Source organism: Anarhichas minor, unplaced genomic scaffold (assembly GCF_050575085.1).
Source record: "Anarhichas minor isolate MPS153535 unplaced genomic scaffold, ASM5057508v1 ptg000003l, whole genome shotgun sequence".
NCBI classification, from domain to species: domain Eukaryota; kingdom Metazoa; phylum Chordata; class Actinopteri; order Perciformes; family Anarhichadidae; genus Anarhichas; species Anarhichas minor.
In genome coordinates this window covers 4532016-4548355 of record NW_027466449.1, presented here as the reverse complement: position 1 = coordinate 4548355, position 16340 = coordinate 4532016, and the positions used below count along the sequence as shown (strand labels likewise).

Here is a 16340-nt window from a genome sequence, read left to right as displayed (position 1 = left end):
CTTCCTTCCCATTGTCAATGGGTTCATGGAGGGATGTGCATGCAGTGCAAACAGACAGAAAAAGAGGAAAGGCTGCAGTGTTTCACTGAAGTCAGTGTTCACAGGCTTAGCCAAATGTCTTGTGTGTCTGTTCAGTCAAACACACAATCCCTGAACCTCACAGCATTATCTCCTGAAGACAGCTGTGCTGAGGGACCTCTGACTTCCATGTGCTTATATGGTCTAGCTCACTCCTCCCCTCCCCCCGGCTTTCTCTGCAAATGGTACAGTCCATTTAAAAAGGTGCTTGTCATCTCTCAATGCTCTGTGTCCTTTCAACAGTCAGCTGCAGGGAGCACATTTCACAGGGGCAGTGCTGGCTCTCTAACACACACACACACACACACACATACACACACTCTCATGCTGTTACCGAACTCTGAGACACACACACACACACACACACAGGCAGGCATGCTGTCACACCACACATACACCGCCTCCAAAGACACACATTTCCCCTGAGCTGGACGCCTCTCTTTAAGGGAAAGGACAAACTGCTTTGAGGATTTAACTTGGCTTTTCCTATAAAAAGGGAGCGAGAACAGACAGAAAAAGGAGAAAGAGGAAGGATTAATTTGAGGACACCTTCCTTCACAGGAGATGTAGAACTTGTCAGCATGACACCTTGTCTGGATTCCCCTCTCCTCCTCAGGCAAAAATCCTGAAAATGATGGATGACAACAAGCAGTTGGCTCAGCGCATCGATGGGGCCATTCAGTCCGCCAGCCAGGAGGTGACCAACCTGCGGTCAGAGCTGAGCGCCACCAGCCGCAGACTGGCCGAGCTGGGGGCAACCGACTCTGCCAGCATGCTGGAGACCCTGCAGCAAAACCACAACGGTAGGAAGAGTCGCTCGCAGAGTAGATCGAGACTGTGTGCGCTCTGATGCAGCTGTGTTTAGTCTTGCTCTGTGTGCACGTGTGTTTCGGCGCGTAACGGATGAAAGAGCGAGTTGCCTCTATCCATGGGAGTAAGTGTGTGTTTGAAAGTTGGCGAGTGAGTTGAACAAAAGAGGTGAGGGGTTTCTGGTGGCTTGTGTCCACTCTTAGTTCTCCAACAAATCCTCTCTCATGTTGAATAATTAACCTCCTGAACCTTCAAGAGGGGGGGGGGGGGGGGTGTAGTGCTGCTCTTCAGTAAGGGCAGAGTGGGTAAAGTTACAACCTCTTTTCACTCTCGGGCACTCTATCTGCTGGTTCATTCGGTTCTCCTTTAACTGGCCAATGGATCTGTGTCTCTTGAGAAGGAAGGGAAAAGGGGGCTGGTTTTAGGGTTGCCGTGGGTTACTGTTACTGAGCGCTGTTTGAATGGCTGCCCAGTCCGTAGAATGCTGTGTGTGTGTGTGTGTGTGTGTGTGTGTGTGTGTGTGTGTGTGTGTGTGTATATGCGTTGCAGCTGCTCTGTTTGCCCTCTTCCAACTTTTTGTAAACTGCGTTTGACGTGTACATAGGTAACAGATGTGTGGTTTTTTGTGTGTGTTTGTGTACATGCATAAGCACGGGTGGCTGCATTAGCCCGTGTGGTTGTGTGTGCCCATACTGTCATGTCCTTTCAGCTTCTGGCACACACACGTACTCTCACACGCTCGCTGTTTCCATAGCAGTCAGCTGGGACAGTGAGCTGTCTGATAGGATATGTTCCATCTTGGCTTTGGCAGCACTCTGCTTTGAAACCACATATCTGTCAGATACTTCTGAGATCAAGCTCAGTCAAAGGTCTGCTCTATTTCCTCTCGCACATTCACGAGGAAAAATGTGTTCGCTATCTCTCCCGTCACATGACAGAGAGTCATTTAGTCCTCATTTGACCTCTGTAGTGTTTTTTTTCCCCTGACTAGCCTTACACAGCAAGTCAGGAAGAGTTTGGTCATGTGTCAGCATTGTTTTCAATGGACTGCCCCTGTCACTTTGTTTTTCAGTTATTTCTTTCTGCTTGTATGTGTGTGTGTGCCTTGCGGTATCTCTTTAACCCCGACGCACGCTCACTCCCATGCTGTTTCCATAGCAGTGTGTGTGCCAGTGTGAGTGACGACAAGCATTCCTCTGGGAGGGTTTGAGCACTGATGTCATTGTCCCTTGTAGCTGCTTCTCTGCTCAGCTGAAATGATGCCTGAGATGTGCATGTTCAGTGGTGGAATCATGTTCATCTCTCGGGAAGATTCATGAAACTCACATAAATACCACATTCACACCACAGAGACTGCAGAAAAAAACACGTTGTAGCTGGTCCATTCTTAAAATGTTTCTGAGGTGATGCACATTAAAGAAGCTGACACTTGTGTGTAGATCTCTCTGGAGAGAAATGCAGTGCTCTAGTAAGTGCCCCTTTTTTTTCCAACATCAAAAATGATACACACACACACATACGTCCTATTGATACTGAAGGTAATGGTTGCTGATTCCTGCCTTTGTTTGGCCTATATATCTTCCCACTGTCATTGTCAATAAGTCTTTTTTCTTTTTTTTTTTCTTCGCTTCACGCCCACCACTCACTGTCTGTTTCAACCCCCTTTCTCTCCTCCTAGCTGTTCTTTACAAGCCCGGGGTGTATAATAGAACCAGCTGGGGATAGGGGGATTAGGTAATTTATTACCAGTGGCCGTGTTGGGAAGGGAGGCGTGTGCTAAGGGTCGCTGGTTCCTTGCACAGCCGGCAGAGTGGGAGTCCTGAGGGAAAGCTGTGCCGGGGGTGCTACGTGGCACTTCACCAGTGGCACTAACCTTGCTAGCAGGCTAGCTTACCTTAATTGCATTTCTATTGCCTGGGGGGTTTCATTTGCATGTTGCATTTGTCCCAGCGAGAGCAAACGTTAGGAAGAAATGACAGTGCTTCATGTATTATCTTTCTCTGGTGGTCCATGGAGAGGTATATGCTCTCAGTTGTTTCTAAAACACACACACAGTATCCAGCCTCCACATCGCTTTCTCTGTCAAACATTTTACACCTTGTCTGTCCTCTGAGCGCACTACTATCCTCATGTGGTAGTTCATGAGCTTGGCCCTGGAATTTAATGGAGTACATTTAGCTTTGCTGTGGCACTATTGGGGCTGCTTTTATAGAGAAATGCTGAGCAGCCATAAAACTGGCTCGAAACTTATGCGCATGCCGTTTGCATTTGCTATTTGTGTATGGGAGAGAATGTCACGTCCAGCACCTCTCTGGAATTTGAAAGAATGAATGAGGAGCCCATTCTAGTGCTGCCATATTTCATTTTGAGTTTCAAGTTTTCAGTAATGGTTGTAGTGGACAATAAGCTTTTTATTCAAATTGCAGATTTAGAATGAAATGTTCCAAACAGCTGATTGTGGAAAAAGTCTTCTATCTGCAATCTCCAGCTTGTGTGTGACTCTCGTAGTCAAACCACAATTACACACGCTAGATCCACTCTGATTAAATATGTCACAAACAACACAGAGCAAACTTCTGTGCTGTTGGTTATTTCCTCATATTTTATACAGTTTTTGTGTTGTATGCAGAGTGTATGAGATGGTGACCTCCCCAGAATACTTGCCATGTAGGTATAGGACTGTGGCTACAATGAACCAACACTTACTTTATTTTACACTGAATGTTACCACGCGGTGTCAGATTTAGACGGACGCACTTTGACAAATCTAAAACACAGTTCTCAGCCGTTTGACCAGCTGCACTTAGATGTTTTCCAGAGCTTTTTTCGTCTTCTCACAGTATTTATCAGCAGTCTAAATGTACTCTGTTGTCATGTAGATGGCTCAGTTGTCTTGACGTGATCCAGCTGTTTAGTCACTGCTTTAAAGCGCATGCTCGGTATACATGAAAATACAAATCAAATGTCATGTTCTCATTCTTTTCAATTCCATTTGAGTTTATCGTGCTGTAATATCACTACAGGCTAATGAAGATAGCATTCATTGTGTATAGAAACGTGTACAAGAATGATAATTATAATGGAAAGAGTGCTGCTGGTTGGGAATAATCCCTCAAGGTTTCGTGGCTCACCAACCTGCCTATTGGACATGAAACATAGGTACCTTGCTTGATTCAAACCAAGGACATTGTGGCTACATGTTTTGCTAATTATAATAGTACTACTTTTATTTTTATTATTTAGACTATGTCTCAGTGCTTGATTTACCATACACCTAATGCATTAGACAGCTTTCAGAAGTCTTAAAACCTACCAGTCAGCTGCTCTTTTGAATTATTTTACCAGAAAAGCGGTGACGAGTGGATGCGGGCAGTGTAAAGTGCCCTACTTGATATACTTCTCTCGGGTTTAGCAACTTTGTTTACTTAGCACTACTGCTTTTCCATACTTTGCAGAATGTCGCTGACTTCTCCAAAGCTTGCTTTGGGTCTAAGTGTGAAAACATGCTGATACTGTCGGTGTACGTTTTTTGGATAAAGCATTAAATATTTTTCTGCAGCTGATTGTATTCTTACCACCTCCCGTGAGGGCTGATAATGTTTATTTATTCAGCATCCAAAGGTTATGAGAGAAGGTCAGTTCTATTGCATTTAATAACTCATCCATTCTTGTAGTTGAGAGTGAGAGTATTTGAGCTAAGCGTGGCTGGTCAAGCATTCACAGGCTTATTGACTGCCACTATATTACTGCCTCAGCATAAAGGCCATGCATTTCTATCTGAACCTCGTCAAAAAGTTTTCCACGACGTCTGGGTAATCATTTGAGTTAAAGACAGATTTTATCCATGTGATAATTAAAAGTACAGAAATACATTAATCTTCGAGGAGAGGGGTTATCCAGGAGATCAAGAATGAGTTAGGCCTATAATACCATTTAGCATGGAGGCTTTGCTGTCTCTATACATCAATAATGAGCAGACAAGCTCTGCATGTTAAAATGCTACTGACACTACGGTTGTGTGTTGCTCTGTAATTCTGTTCACGAAAAGCCTCCTTGGTCATTGACACTAGATATTAAAAAGGATTAAGAATATCGGGAGGCTATTTGCTTAAAAAGTAGCTCCATTAGAGGTGACGAGAAGAACAAAGGAGACATGACAAGACTACTCATGCTTTTAATACTATTAGCCAGGGCTTGAACTGGATTGAAAAAGGTGCCATGCAGTTCTCTAGACGAGCATCTAGCGACGAGCATGAGGTATTGGGTGTTATAGTTTGGTTTAACCTCTATTCCACAAGCTCCTTAAGGTAGGACAGCCCACACACCTCTCTCATACTGGCCCCACCGGCGGTCTCCAGGTCAATACATCATCAATACAGCGCTTCGAAAGTGAAAGTAAGAGGCTATATTATTCTCCACCGGCTGTGTCAGAAGCCATTGGCATCTTACAAGAGGAGAGGAGCAGCAAATATGTGCCTCCTCTCCTGCAGTACCAGACAGTTGGAAAACTGCTCCAGAAATGTCCAGTGACCCTCTGCTTTACTTGCCGTAGAACAAACACACACACACTGCCTGTTCCAAGCGTCGGCTTCCTTGGTATTTGGTATTTGGTATTCCGATAAAAATGGCATTTCAGTGGAATTGCTTCGCTCTGTGATTGCAATTTGTACGGGTGCGTTCAGATCGTCTCTGCTAAGTGGGGCTCCCATCATTCTGCGTACAGCGTTAACATTCAATTGTCAGTATATTAGAGTAAAATTACTCGCACTATAAATGCTTTGTTGACATCTAGAAGAGCTTGGACATTTGTATTCCTGCAGTGTGCTGCTGCATTCACAGGTGCGTACACCGACACATGTGATGTGAACTCCTAATTCCCACTAACACAGTCACATATACAGCTCCTACTAACTGCTACTCTACATGTAACACATAGCGATCAATTTTGTTCCACAACTAGTTTCTTAAACACCTACAGTATGTCATCCCGGTGCCACTATCTATCTGCTAAACTGCTTTTAACATTTCATTTCCAAGTTAATATAAAATAAATAAAAATGCAGACTCTGAAAGGCACAACTGTTTTAGACTCTACGTTAATTCCTAACTTAAATATATGAAATAAAGACAGGATTTGCATAGTTTGGAAAGACACTTTTATATCTCAGCTATTGGAAAATGTCAACAGGCTCTCACATAATGTTCGACCCTCTTCAATTAGGATAATGTATGCAAAAAGCAGTCTTTAGTGTGGATTTTTCCAGCGTTGCTTCAAATGTCACCTCTCTTAAGAGTACCATTTGAGTGATTTTACATTATACTGCACTCAGTTTTATGAATACATACCAATAGCCCTGGAAATATAATATTATATGACTACCTCAAATATTTGATGCATAAAAACACGGGGCAACATTTTGGGGATTCATGCTGTCTGTTTCATTTACATGTTTTCGTTTTTTTAGAGAGAAGTTTGCTTAAATTTCTGAACACATCTTCAGATGCCAAAGCGCTGAACATTTGATCACTGCCTTTGCTGCATCAAGTCCCCGGGGCAAAACTATCATTCCCACCATTGTCTTCTTTTCATGGTTAAGTTGTTGTCCTGTCAAAATCCCAGCAGAGCCATTGAAGTGTAGAATGTCTTCATTACAGGTTTTTGCCAAGAATTGCATTTCCGGCTGTCTTTTGTCTGCTTAGACAACGTCTGGGAAACCTGACATTTTGAAACCTGCCATTAGCTTCATACCCTTTTACACTCCCCTCTCATTGATTTGATGAAGAGGGATAGGTGTAAAGCGGCTGCCACTCAGAGAGGCATTTGGTGTAGAATGCCAGCTGGTGACTGAAAAACAAAGAAACAAAAAAGACAGGAAAGACATAACCGGGCTAATGCAGTCATAAAAGGCTGCAATGTATTATCTCAAGCTGTGAAAAAGGCACCAAATCTCATTAGTGTTTTTTTGTAGATGGAGATGGCTTTTGAGTCCCTCTCTGTCAATGGCATTGAGAGACTTAATGACTTGTGTGAGGCAAAATGATAGTCCTCTTCAGGTTTCCTGTTTATGGACATCACGTTTTATGGACATTTATTGGACTAAGTTACCCCAACAGATGGTTACTCATCAAAGCAGTCTTGAAAAGTGCAACAAAAATTGCGAATGCCACAATTGCCTTTGGCAAACTTAATTTCAGCTCCTCTGCTGGCGTCGACTGCAGTAACTTTCCTAATGAATCCCAAGTTTAGAAGCATTTGCCACCCACATAAGGTCGTATTTCAAAGGGAACGACCCATGTCGGTATAATTAATAAGGCTGAAACCTGAACATGTGGTTGAAGGCAGTAATTACTTGCCTATAAAGCATGTTAATGATGAGTGATGTTAGTCTGTAACCATATGCTTAAAGGTCATTCCTTTACATACACACGCAGTCAGTGTGAGAACCTTGTGAATTAGATTGATTACCACGTAGCATAATGTTAATACGTCATGGGCTGCCTCTTTTGTGTGCGTTTACTATATCCTGGGTGTGTATTCAAAGTGCTGCCCCACTCACACACTCTCACACACACACACACACACACACACACACACACACACACACACCTCTCTGTGGCCTTGTCATAACTTATTGAGCAGAGGGGGAATGTGTTTTCCAGACAGTCATCAGCTATCAACAGGCCTTGACACACTAGCAGTGGCTTTGTTTGACGCTTCAATTCTAACACAAATGAACTTGCACCTCTACCACCACACACACACACACACATTATATATGCTCTACCTGAATAGACAATTTGATGCCCTTCATAGCATTTGGGTAGGTCAGGTCTGTAGTGCATATTTGGTGTTTTGGGTTGGTCACAGTTTGCATTCATGAGTTTGAGTGGCTCTCGGGTATGTAGATTCCTGTTGCCCTCTGTCCTTCAGCTTGCTTTTCCTAAAAACTGATGCTAACAGCACTCTCACGCACGGCGGCAGATGGCGAGTGTGCTTGGTAATGGGTGACATTGCACATATTCACATGCCATGAAGTGCAAATGCTGAGCTGTTTCATGCAAAACTGTGGAAGTAGAGGGCGAGAGAGAGAGAGTGGACAAAGTGCTTTAGCACAGCAGTACAGCAGTTTGTACTTTTCCAACAGAAAGACATTTCAGAGAGATCCACTATATTCTGTAGCTCCATGAAGGTAATGGATTGTGCACCATGTGGATAGACTACTGTTAACAATGATTAAAACTCTCATTTATTTGATGGAAAGCTTCATTAGTGGGTGATGGTGGGTGGTGGGCACCATTGTTTTTATACTGCATCCACTAAGACCCCCATTAGTCTCCAGATGGCCTTCATTTCATATGTTTTGCCACAGGGCCCAGCTCATATTAGAACAAACTTGTTCCTCCAGAAAATCATTCGTAACCGTATCGTTGCCAGTGATCCAGTGAATATAAAGAAAATATAATGAGAAATAAGAGCATCTGTATCTATGCACATCTGTACTGCAAATACATCGGATGGGACTCCGGTGTAGAAATCTTCTCAGTGGAAGCCGATAGGTCTGCTCTGTTGCCCCAGAGAATGCCTCCTAATAGCCCGAGATAGGAGATGAGGAAAGTGTGTGCTCCTCAGGCTCGGAGCCCCCCAGTGGTTTTTGAATGATTTGATGTGACGGGGACCGGGGAGGAGGGGGGCCTCTTTAGGGCTTCCTATGATTTTGTCGGCAATTATTCACAATGAGGTGCAGTGAGACGATCGGCTGTGGCAGTAGCAATGCTGACATGACATGACATTATCTCTGTTCGTCTCACATTTCGGGAAGTGGTAGATTGTAATGTTGTGAGTTTTTTGCCTATTTCTGTCCTCTGTTCCGTTCTCTGCGAGGCCGATGCCGTGGTGTTTGATCGCTACAAAGAGCTGCAGCACTCTGTGCAGACGCTGTAACTCTTGACGTCATCCTTACACTTTATTTCTCTGCAGGTCTCACAGTAGAGTGTTCCCAAACTAGTATTTGAGGTATTATGTTTTCAAAAAATGACTTTATTGGATTGTTTGGCTTAATAATTCCTTTATCTCAGTGGGACATCAAAATAAACATTACTAAGCATGAAATGTAAACGTTCCATTTACGCCACAGTACATCACTGTACCGTAAATGAAATAATGAAACTGTTTATTAATTTTCATGGAAAGTATGTTGATCTTCTACTTCTACAACAGTGTGTTATTTTTAGATCTTAGCCGGGGGGGTGCATGGTGTGTGCAACCCAAGATGATTCGGGTATTTTGGGTGTAGGTAAAGCCGAATAGAATTACTGCATAGCTCTGCAGAGAGCATTGCCTCGCCTCGGAGCATTTTCAGACATATGTACTGGTCCTGGGTCGGATTTCTCCTCGCGCACATCCCAATGCAACCGTTTAGGAGCCAACAAACAGAGTGGGCCTTCGGATCAGTGATTCTCTATAGCCTTCACTCATGTGTCAAACGGCTTCCACCAGCTCACAAGGACCAGTCAAGGGAGCTGCTAGGGTGTTTTCAAAATATTTCGGAGACATTGCCTTGAAATTGCTACATCGCTCTTGGATAAGGGCACAGGCTGTTATGTTCTTCGGCTAAACCAATGACGATCAATGTTTAAAGACACGGATCAGTGGGAGTGTAGAGGTACTGATGTACAGCAGACACTAACGTAGCTGTTCAAGTCGTAAACACTCCCCTCTACCTCCCACAATTTGTAATTGACATGCTGCTTGGAATGAAGCCCTGAAATCTTGTTGATGGTGTTGAGTCTAAATACGTTCACCATTGAGGTATACCAATAACAGTTTCCATCTTCTGTTGATGCGTTTTCTTTCATATAGGCACTAGACGGGTTGTCTTTAGGGCGGCTGTGGCTTTAAGGCCTGTCATTACTACAAGAGAGCTTTTGTGATTGCAGTCGTCTCGTAGCACTTTCTTGTTCATACTTTCGGCCAGATTTTTGTAGATTTTTCTTTGGCTGTGATCACATTTGACAACAACTGCCTGGAGAAAGTTAGTGATTGCTTTACTTACTTTTGCTGAAAAGTATGTTTGAAACGAGATGTGGCATGACTAAGAAGAGAGTGCCTTCACCGTTTCATTATCTTGTCTAGCAGCTGTCTAGGTAAGGCCTGCTTCAAAGTTTTCACATGATAAATCAAAATTAAGTTTGGGACATTTTCTGCTTTGAGATCCTGCGAGTGTACCCATAATGCAATATGTCCTTTTGTTTGGAAGATACAAAATATTGACAAAAAACATAAATTGGCTAAGGCACAGAATCAAAGCCGCTTTTATTTCTTATCTATTCCTTGTTGACTTCCCTTCTAATTATCATATCAACAATCGGCATACACAGACATAATGCCGTTTGTTCAAGTCCGTTAGTCGGGCCTGGCGGTTGTGAGTATGAGTTATCGTTCAGCCCACAATGGTCCATCTATCAGCATGCAGGCTGTCCAGCCAGCTGGTGCCTGCTGGGTTGGAGAGGCAGATTGGGCAAACCTGGGTGTCACAGTGGGGGCAGGTGGGCCCCGTGATCAGGTACTGTAATGCCCACTGGCACAGACGGGGCCGCCTCAGAGCCGCGGCATGGGGACGGGACGTGTGACGGAGGAGAGAGACGGAGGCATCTTGAGCCATGCGTATGCCAACCCTGACAAATTGGATAAAGCCACCGGTGGATAGCGAGGCCAGTGCCAGTGTGAGGCTGACATATGAAGAGGACTGGCACTGTGGGCGGAGTGGGCAGAGAGCGGGAGGGGTGGAGAGCAGATGTGTGTGTCATCACAACCCTGGCATCATGCTGAAGGAGAGGAAGCATTACTTATGTTAATGGACGTAAACAGACGGGTACACACAATACACAGAGGAATAAGTGATCTCTGTATGTGTTTATGTGAGAGTAGAGAGAGAGAGAGAGAGAGAGGACCTGCCCTTTTACAACAAGGCCAAAAAAAAAATACTGCCGAGGGTGCTTTTTTCTCACGTACACAGTGTCTGTCTGGGGATACTTTTCATCCTCCACCTCATTCGTTTTTTTACGTGTCATAGACCACATTTTTTGCCTTTCTGCTCCTATTACCTAGGAATAAGAATGACTTGAAAGTCATATTTTATCTGCTGATGCATTTGTGCCCACAGAGTTTCCTGCAGTGTCAGGTTAGCTGCAGTGTTTTTTCCATCAGAATAACAGCGTTGCCTGAAAGTAGTGGGAGTGTTATCTTTACTACATTACTATAGAAACATGCTTGTCGTAGTAAATTGGAAACACAGAATTGCCTAAATTGGATGCAGTATAATTAGTGTTATGCTGTTATTAAATTGTATACGCTGAAAACCTTTTTTTTTATGCTGACATGCAAGCGGGTCAAAGCTAAACTGCATATGTCTACTCTATTCTGTTGTAAATTCCCTTTTTTAATTATTTTGTCTAAGATTTGTTCTAAGAAGGGTTCTTCAGAAGCAGGGGGTTCTGCCTCCTGACAAATACAGGGTAAATGTTGGCTGTAGCAGGTAAGAATTTTAGGTCAAATGCCAGCATGGGAGATAATAGAAATATATATTTAAATCAAAAAAAGCAATTCCTATGTTCGAAATAGTCGGGGATTAAGGTTACGCGATACGTTCCATATTTGTGCTGTCTGGTACCGCTGTTTTCTATTCTAAAGTGTTCTACATAGATTTCAGAAGTGGCAAACAAAAACATTGAATGGCTGAAATGTTCAGTGACCTGCCACACTGGCAGGTGAGGAAACAACTTAATTTCAGACCCTGCTCGGATGATTCTCAAATGTGAACTTTACTTGTAAAAAAAACAACCTGTGACTCTCACTAGAGGCTCAGTTATTACCAGGCACTCAAGAATTAAAGTTCACTTATCATACCAGTAAAAACAGGTGGCTTACAGCCAATTAAATTTCAGGTGTGCAATGAGTATATTGCATCATTACATCAGAACTCCATTTGCGAGCTGAAGCTAAATTTCTCATTTACACTAAAGTAAAGCAGTTACAGATTTTCTCCTGAGAAAAGTGGGGATTAACACAAATGTTTCTCCTGAGTTGCAAAGACTAACCTTTTCATGTCAAACAAAGGCAGGGTCTTAGTAGTCATGTCCACAGATGGAGAACTGTATTTGCCTTTACCCACTTAAGGATCCGGATCGGGATAATACTGCTATCACCGACTCTCATCTTATTCTGTAATGAAAACATTAAGCAGCGAGTAAAAACATATTAGATGACATTTTGAAAGCAATCGGCCATTTCTCTGCAATGTTAATCCTATTCAACTGCCATTGATTATCTGAAGTGCTGGCAGCATATCGTGATGCATGCAATGTGAATGGCCTCCCAGACTCAACAAGCAAGCGTGTTGGTTTAGGATCGATGCATTATTGAGCCCACACGAGCCTTTATCTGTGGGCCACATGACCTCCAACTGAGGATGAGATGTAGTCATTAGAAAGTGTTCGATGCGTCACCGTGCCTGATTAAGGCCCATTGAATCTTTATCAGTAGGAAGCTAGGCAGATGCCTGATCAATGGGCAGGGGAAAAGGGAGCAGAAGAGTCACTCTACCAAATGTTTCTTTTGTAAGGAGTCACCCAAAGGAAGCCCCTAACCTTCTCTCTTTCGTCCATTGTTTACAAGCACCAGGCCGACTGAAAAAGATGGAAATGTGTTCACGTTTTTTTAATGTTCTCAGTAATCTAGGATATATTTGAGACGATTGCCATTTGAACTTTATTGCTGATGCTGTTTTCTTGTCTTCTTGATTTGCTATCATTTTATGCTGCTTGGGGTGGCTGTGGCTCAGTGGGTAGTGCGTGGTCCTTTAACTATAAGGTTGGCAGTTTGATCCCCGGCTCCTACTGTTGCCATGTCAGAGGGTCCTTTAGCAAGACACTGAACCCCAAGTTGTTTCTGGGGCACTTTACAGCCGCTCACTGCTCCTAAATGCTTAGGATGGGTTAAATGTAGAGGTCAAATTGCATGTATGTACCTTTATATATATATATGACAATTAAAAGCTTTCTAGGTAAACTATGACTCACCTGATGTAGTCTTCCATTGGCCACATATCTCAGATGGCATTCTCATCTATTTTGCAAGGGCACCGTTTGCTGCATCCTGTGCTTTGTGCCACCTAAGAAGATTAAGATAATTGGTTTAAAGAAATACAAACACGCCAGAGCTTTTTTTCACTCCCTATACCAGAATTATAATGTGTGGAGCCAGACCTTGCTTTAGCGCTGACACAGCACTGTGGAGATGGCCTAGACCTGGCTTTGCGAGACTATACCTGAACTAATGTTGCAGAGAGACATTCATGAAGCGGAAAATGACTTGCTTAAACATCAAGCCATGAAAAAGTCTCGTACTACAGGAAGAAGCCTCTAAAATGTTGTGGCAAGTCGTATTTGTATTTTAGAAGTTGCTTCTTATCTGAGACATAACAAAGAGACAGGTACCGCCAGCTGCTGTCAGTCTAGAAGTACTCGTGGCACTCCATCTCTCTCGAGCGAAGAGGCTTTGTATGTATTTCCCATCCAAACAAGGAGAGTTCAGCCAGAGTTCAAAATGAAGTTGAGAGGGAGAGCGAGATGCTTCCCCGTGTCAGTTACTCCTAACCTTCTGGGTCTGACTCCTCTGGCAAGAGAAGTGTTTGGTTTGACAACTGGGGAATTCAGTCGAATATTCATCACTTTCTGATTCACCTCTTTTGATTTGAGTGAAATGTTCCCTACATCTTAACCTACATGAGTATCTACAATAGATAATGGCATGATTAACAGAATAACCAAACATTCAGGAGACAGGGGGCCTCAAAGTTGACTTATATCAGTTTCGGCTTTCTCACCACTGGAAAGCTAACAAACGGGGGTTGTACATGTATAGCCATTAATCTGGCCAACCATTACCACGTTGAACGATAATCTTGTCATATCTACTTCTGATCAAGATACCTGGAGATATTTCTCTTTACCTTTACCAATTGAAACTGAAAGGAGGTGATGCGTTCATAGCTGTCGGACCGTAAATGTACCCGTCAGTTCATGAGTTAACTGCTGTAGAGAAGTCCTAATGCCTTGAGGGATGTTTTGATCCCTAAACTACCCCTGCATTCTTAATCACAGTAAAAAAATTGTTCTGTTGTTATAATAAAGAGTAGCTTTAGACTGCAGGGTATCATGTTGAGGGTATGTGCCTGTCTCTATGTTCCCTCCTATTATGTCTTGTTATTGCAAGAATAGCCCAGAGATTGATGTCTGCGCCTATCTGGATCCAACCCACTAAGCTGCTTATATTAGAGTTTAAATCTTTTTTAGGTCGCCAAACAACATCTTGGCTCTCGTTCCACAATCCGCAATCGACACAAACTTTGGATGCTCCAAAATCCACTGATGGATCGCCAAAACCCTCAACCTTATAATGTCGTATAATTCTGCAGCTTGTAATGCAATCAATGTTTTCACCCTTTGCATATCCGACCTGAGAGGGCGGATGGATAGGTGACTCTCCGTGGCGGGTGAAACGGTTTGTGAGGAGGAATAAAGTCTATCGCCTCACATACGATCGATCTTTGTCGGGAGTGATGTGCGAGCCTGTGCAGCGTCTGTCTCCCCCCACACACACAATTGACTTACTTTAGGCTTAGCTCTCAGATATTGCTCTGCTTCTCAGGGTGTCTGAGAACTATTCTCAGGCTTATGCCCCACACCGTGATGCCAAAGTGTGTCATTGATTCAGTGATTGTCGGCCTCTTAGAGTTCTTGCTGTTTAGTACATCTGCTGCACACACAGTGTCATTGTCAACGTGGTTTAGAGTTTCTGAAGAAAATTCTAAATCAAAGTATTTTTATAGATCGTTAAATTATTGCATCGAGAATCAATTTCAAAAGCAGGCATTACAGGAGAAGTCAATGTTAAGTTACTCTCTTGGGCAATAGATAAATGTTGGAGTTTAACAATTATGATCATAAATCTTCTGCGCTGTTCGTCTGTCATTCTTTAACCTATTACAGTGAAGGACACATAACTCTTACAAGTCATTGCTCCTCGGAAACTCCTATGTCTAGACCTGGTCAGAACAGAATAATGTCCCGCTCACACAAAAACACGACACGCATGTTAAGTGACAAACAGATTTTAAATTTGGTTGGCTTGGTATGAAACCTCAGTACTCTTTGCTTGTTAAATGATAAATAGATGTTTGTTGAAAACCATGTTTATATTGCTCAGATTAAGGAATCGGAAATCTCATTGTTTTGGTATGTTCATCGAAATTCGGGCTTCCTATCCGCACTATTAGTGAAAGCTCAGCCCTAGCCCTGGTGTCACTGACTCAGTGTGACTCAAGGTGTAGAATTCAGATGGAGCTATCTCAATACAATCCTTTCTCTATAGTGACAATTCTGACAGATTGAAGCATCATTGTAATAAAACCAGTCTGCCTCAAGAAAAGATTAAACATGAGAGCGTTTGAATGAATCTCGCCTAATGCATTGTCCACTTTAAATGTCAACGCTTTTGAGTGTTGCCCCTGCTGGTAAATTTAGAGATATGGAGCTGTTCAGTGGAAGGAAGGTAAATATGGTGTAGTTATGAGAAATGGCCCCATGGCTATGACTGTAATGGTGATCACGCAGTGCAAACAGCACTGGCAAGATGTCCAATCTCACTCTCTCGAAGCTGTGACAAGAAATAAACCTTTTGTGTTTGTTATTCCTGTTGCTTCTCTCGTGTCATGTTAGCACACTGGAGGATGCTTTTACAACTACAGTTTAGTGCTGCTGATGCTCAGTTTTTTTTTTTTTTATTCTGTTAGCTTTACTTTACCGGATACCATTGTTTAACAATTTATATTGTTTAAATATTTTTGGAACATAGAAATGTTCAATGAAATGTATTTCTGAAACCTACTTGAAGCCACCCCCTCCAATTAGATTTAGTTATAGATCATTTACGATACATTTTGATTGTAAGTATAATGTTACTCGGCACATCAGCACATGAAATAACTCCATAATGAGTCTCTAAACTCTCTGCTCAAACCTTTACACTCTTTCTAGGCTGGCGAGGGCTTTGCCTCGCTGCCCCAGATCAGAGCCTTGCTTTAAGGATTAAAGTCATTTTCTAAGCATTTGCCTCCAATCCAGCCCCACAGTTATCACAGCCACACGATCACGATATCAAAGCTCATGCCCACGCCCCAGCACAAGTCTGCGCCGGCCCTTTTTAAAGATGTTAACGGCTCCACAAAATGAAGAGCAAAAAAAAAACCCCAGCTCGCTGTAGGTGTGCCTGATGGTTCCACGTATGCTGAAGCTCAGTGACGGTCTCGATGTAGATGTAAGATAAGAGAGCATGGCGGCATGCTTGCTGGGGGCACTGAGAAAAGAATTACAAGTTTCCTCTGCTCATTAGG

At 43.0% G+C, this 16340-nt stretch overlaps 1 protein-coding gene across 2 annotated transcripts in view; it reads left to right on the top strand.

Annotated features, from left to right (window-relative positions):
* The first annotated feature begins 324 nt into the window (after positions 1 to 324).
* LOC142952561 (kazrin-like) overlaps positions 325 to 16340 on the top strand; it is a 112780-nt gene continuing 96764 nt past the window's right edge. For both annotated transcript variants that reach the window (XM_076094358.1, XM_076094351.1), the window contains exon 1: positions 325 to 881. In XM_076094358.1, the coding sequence (XP_075950473.1) occupies positions 710 to 881 (172 nt within the window). In that variant the 5' untranslated portion in view covers positions 325 to 709. The remainder of the gene's footprint in view (positions 882 to 16340) is intronic.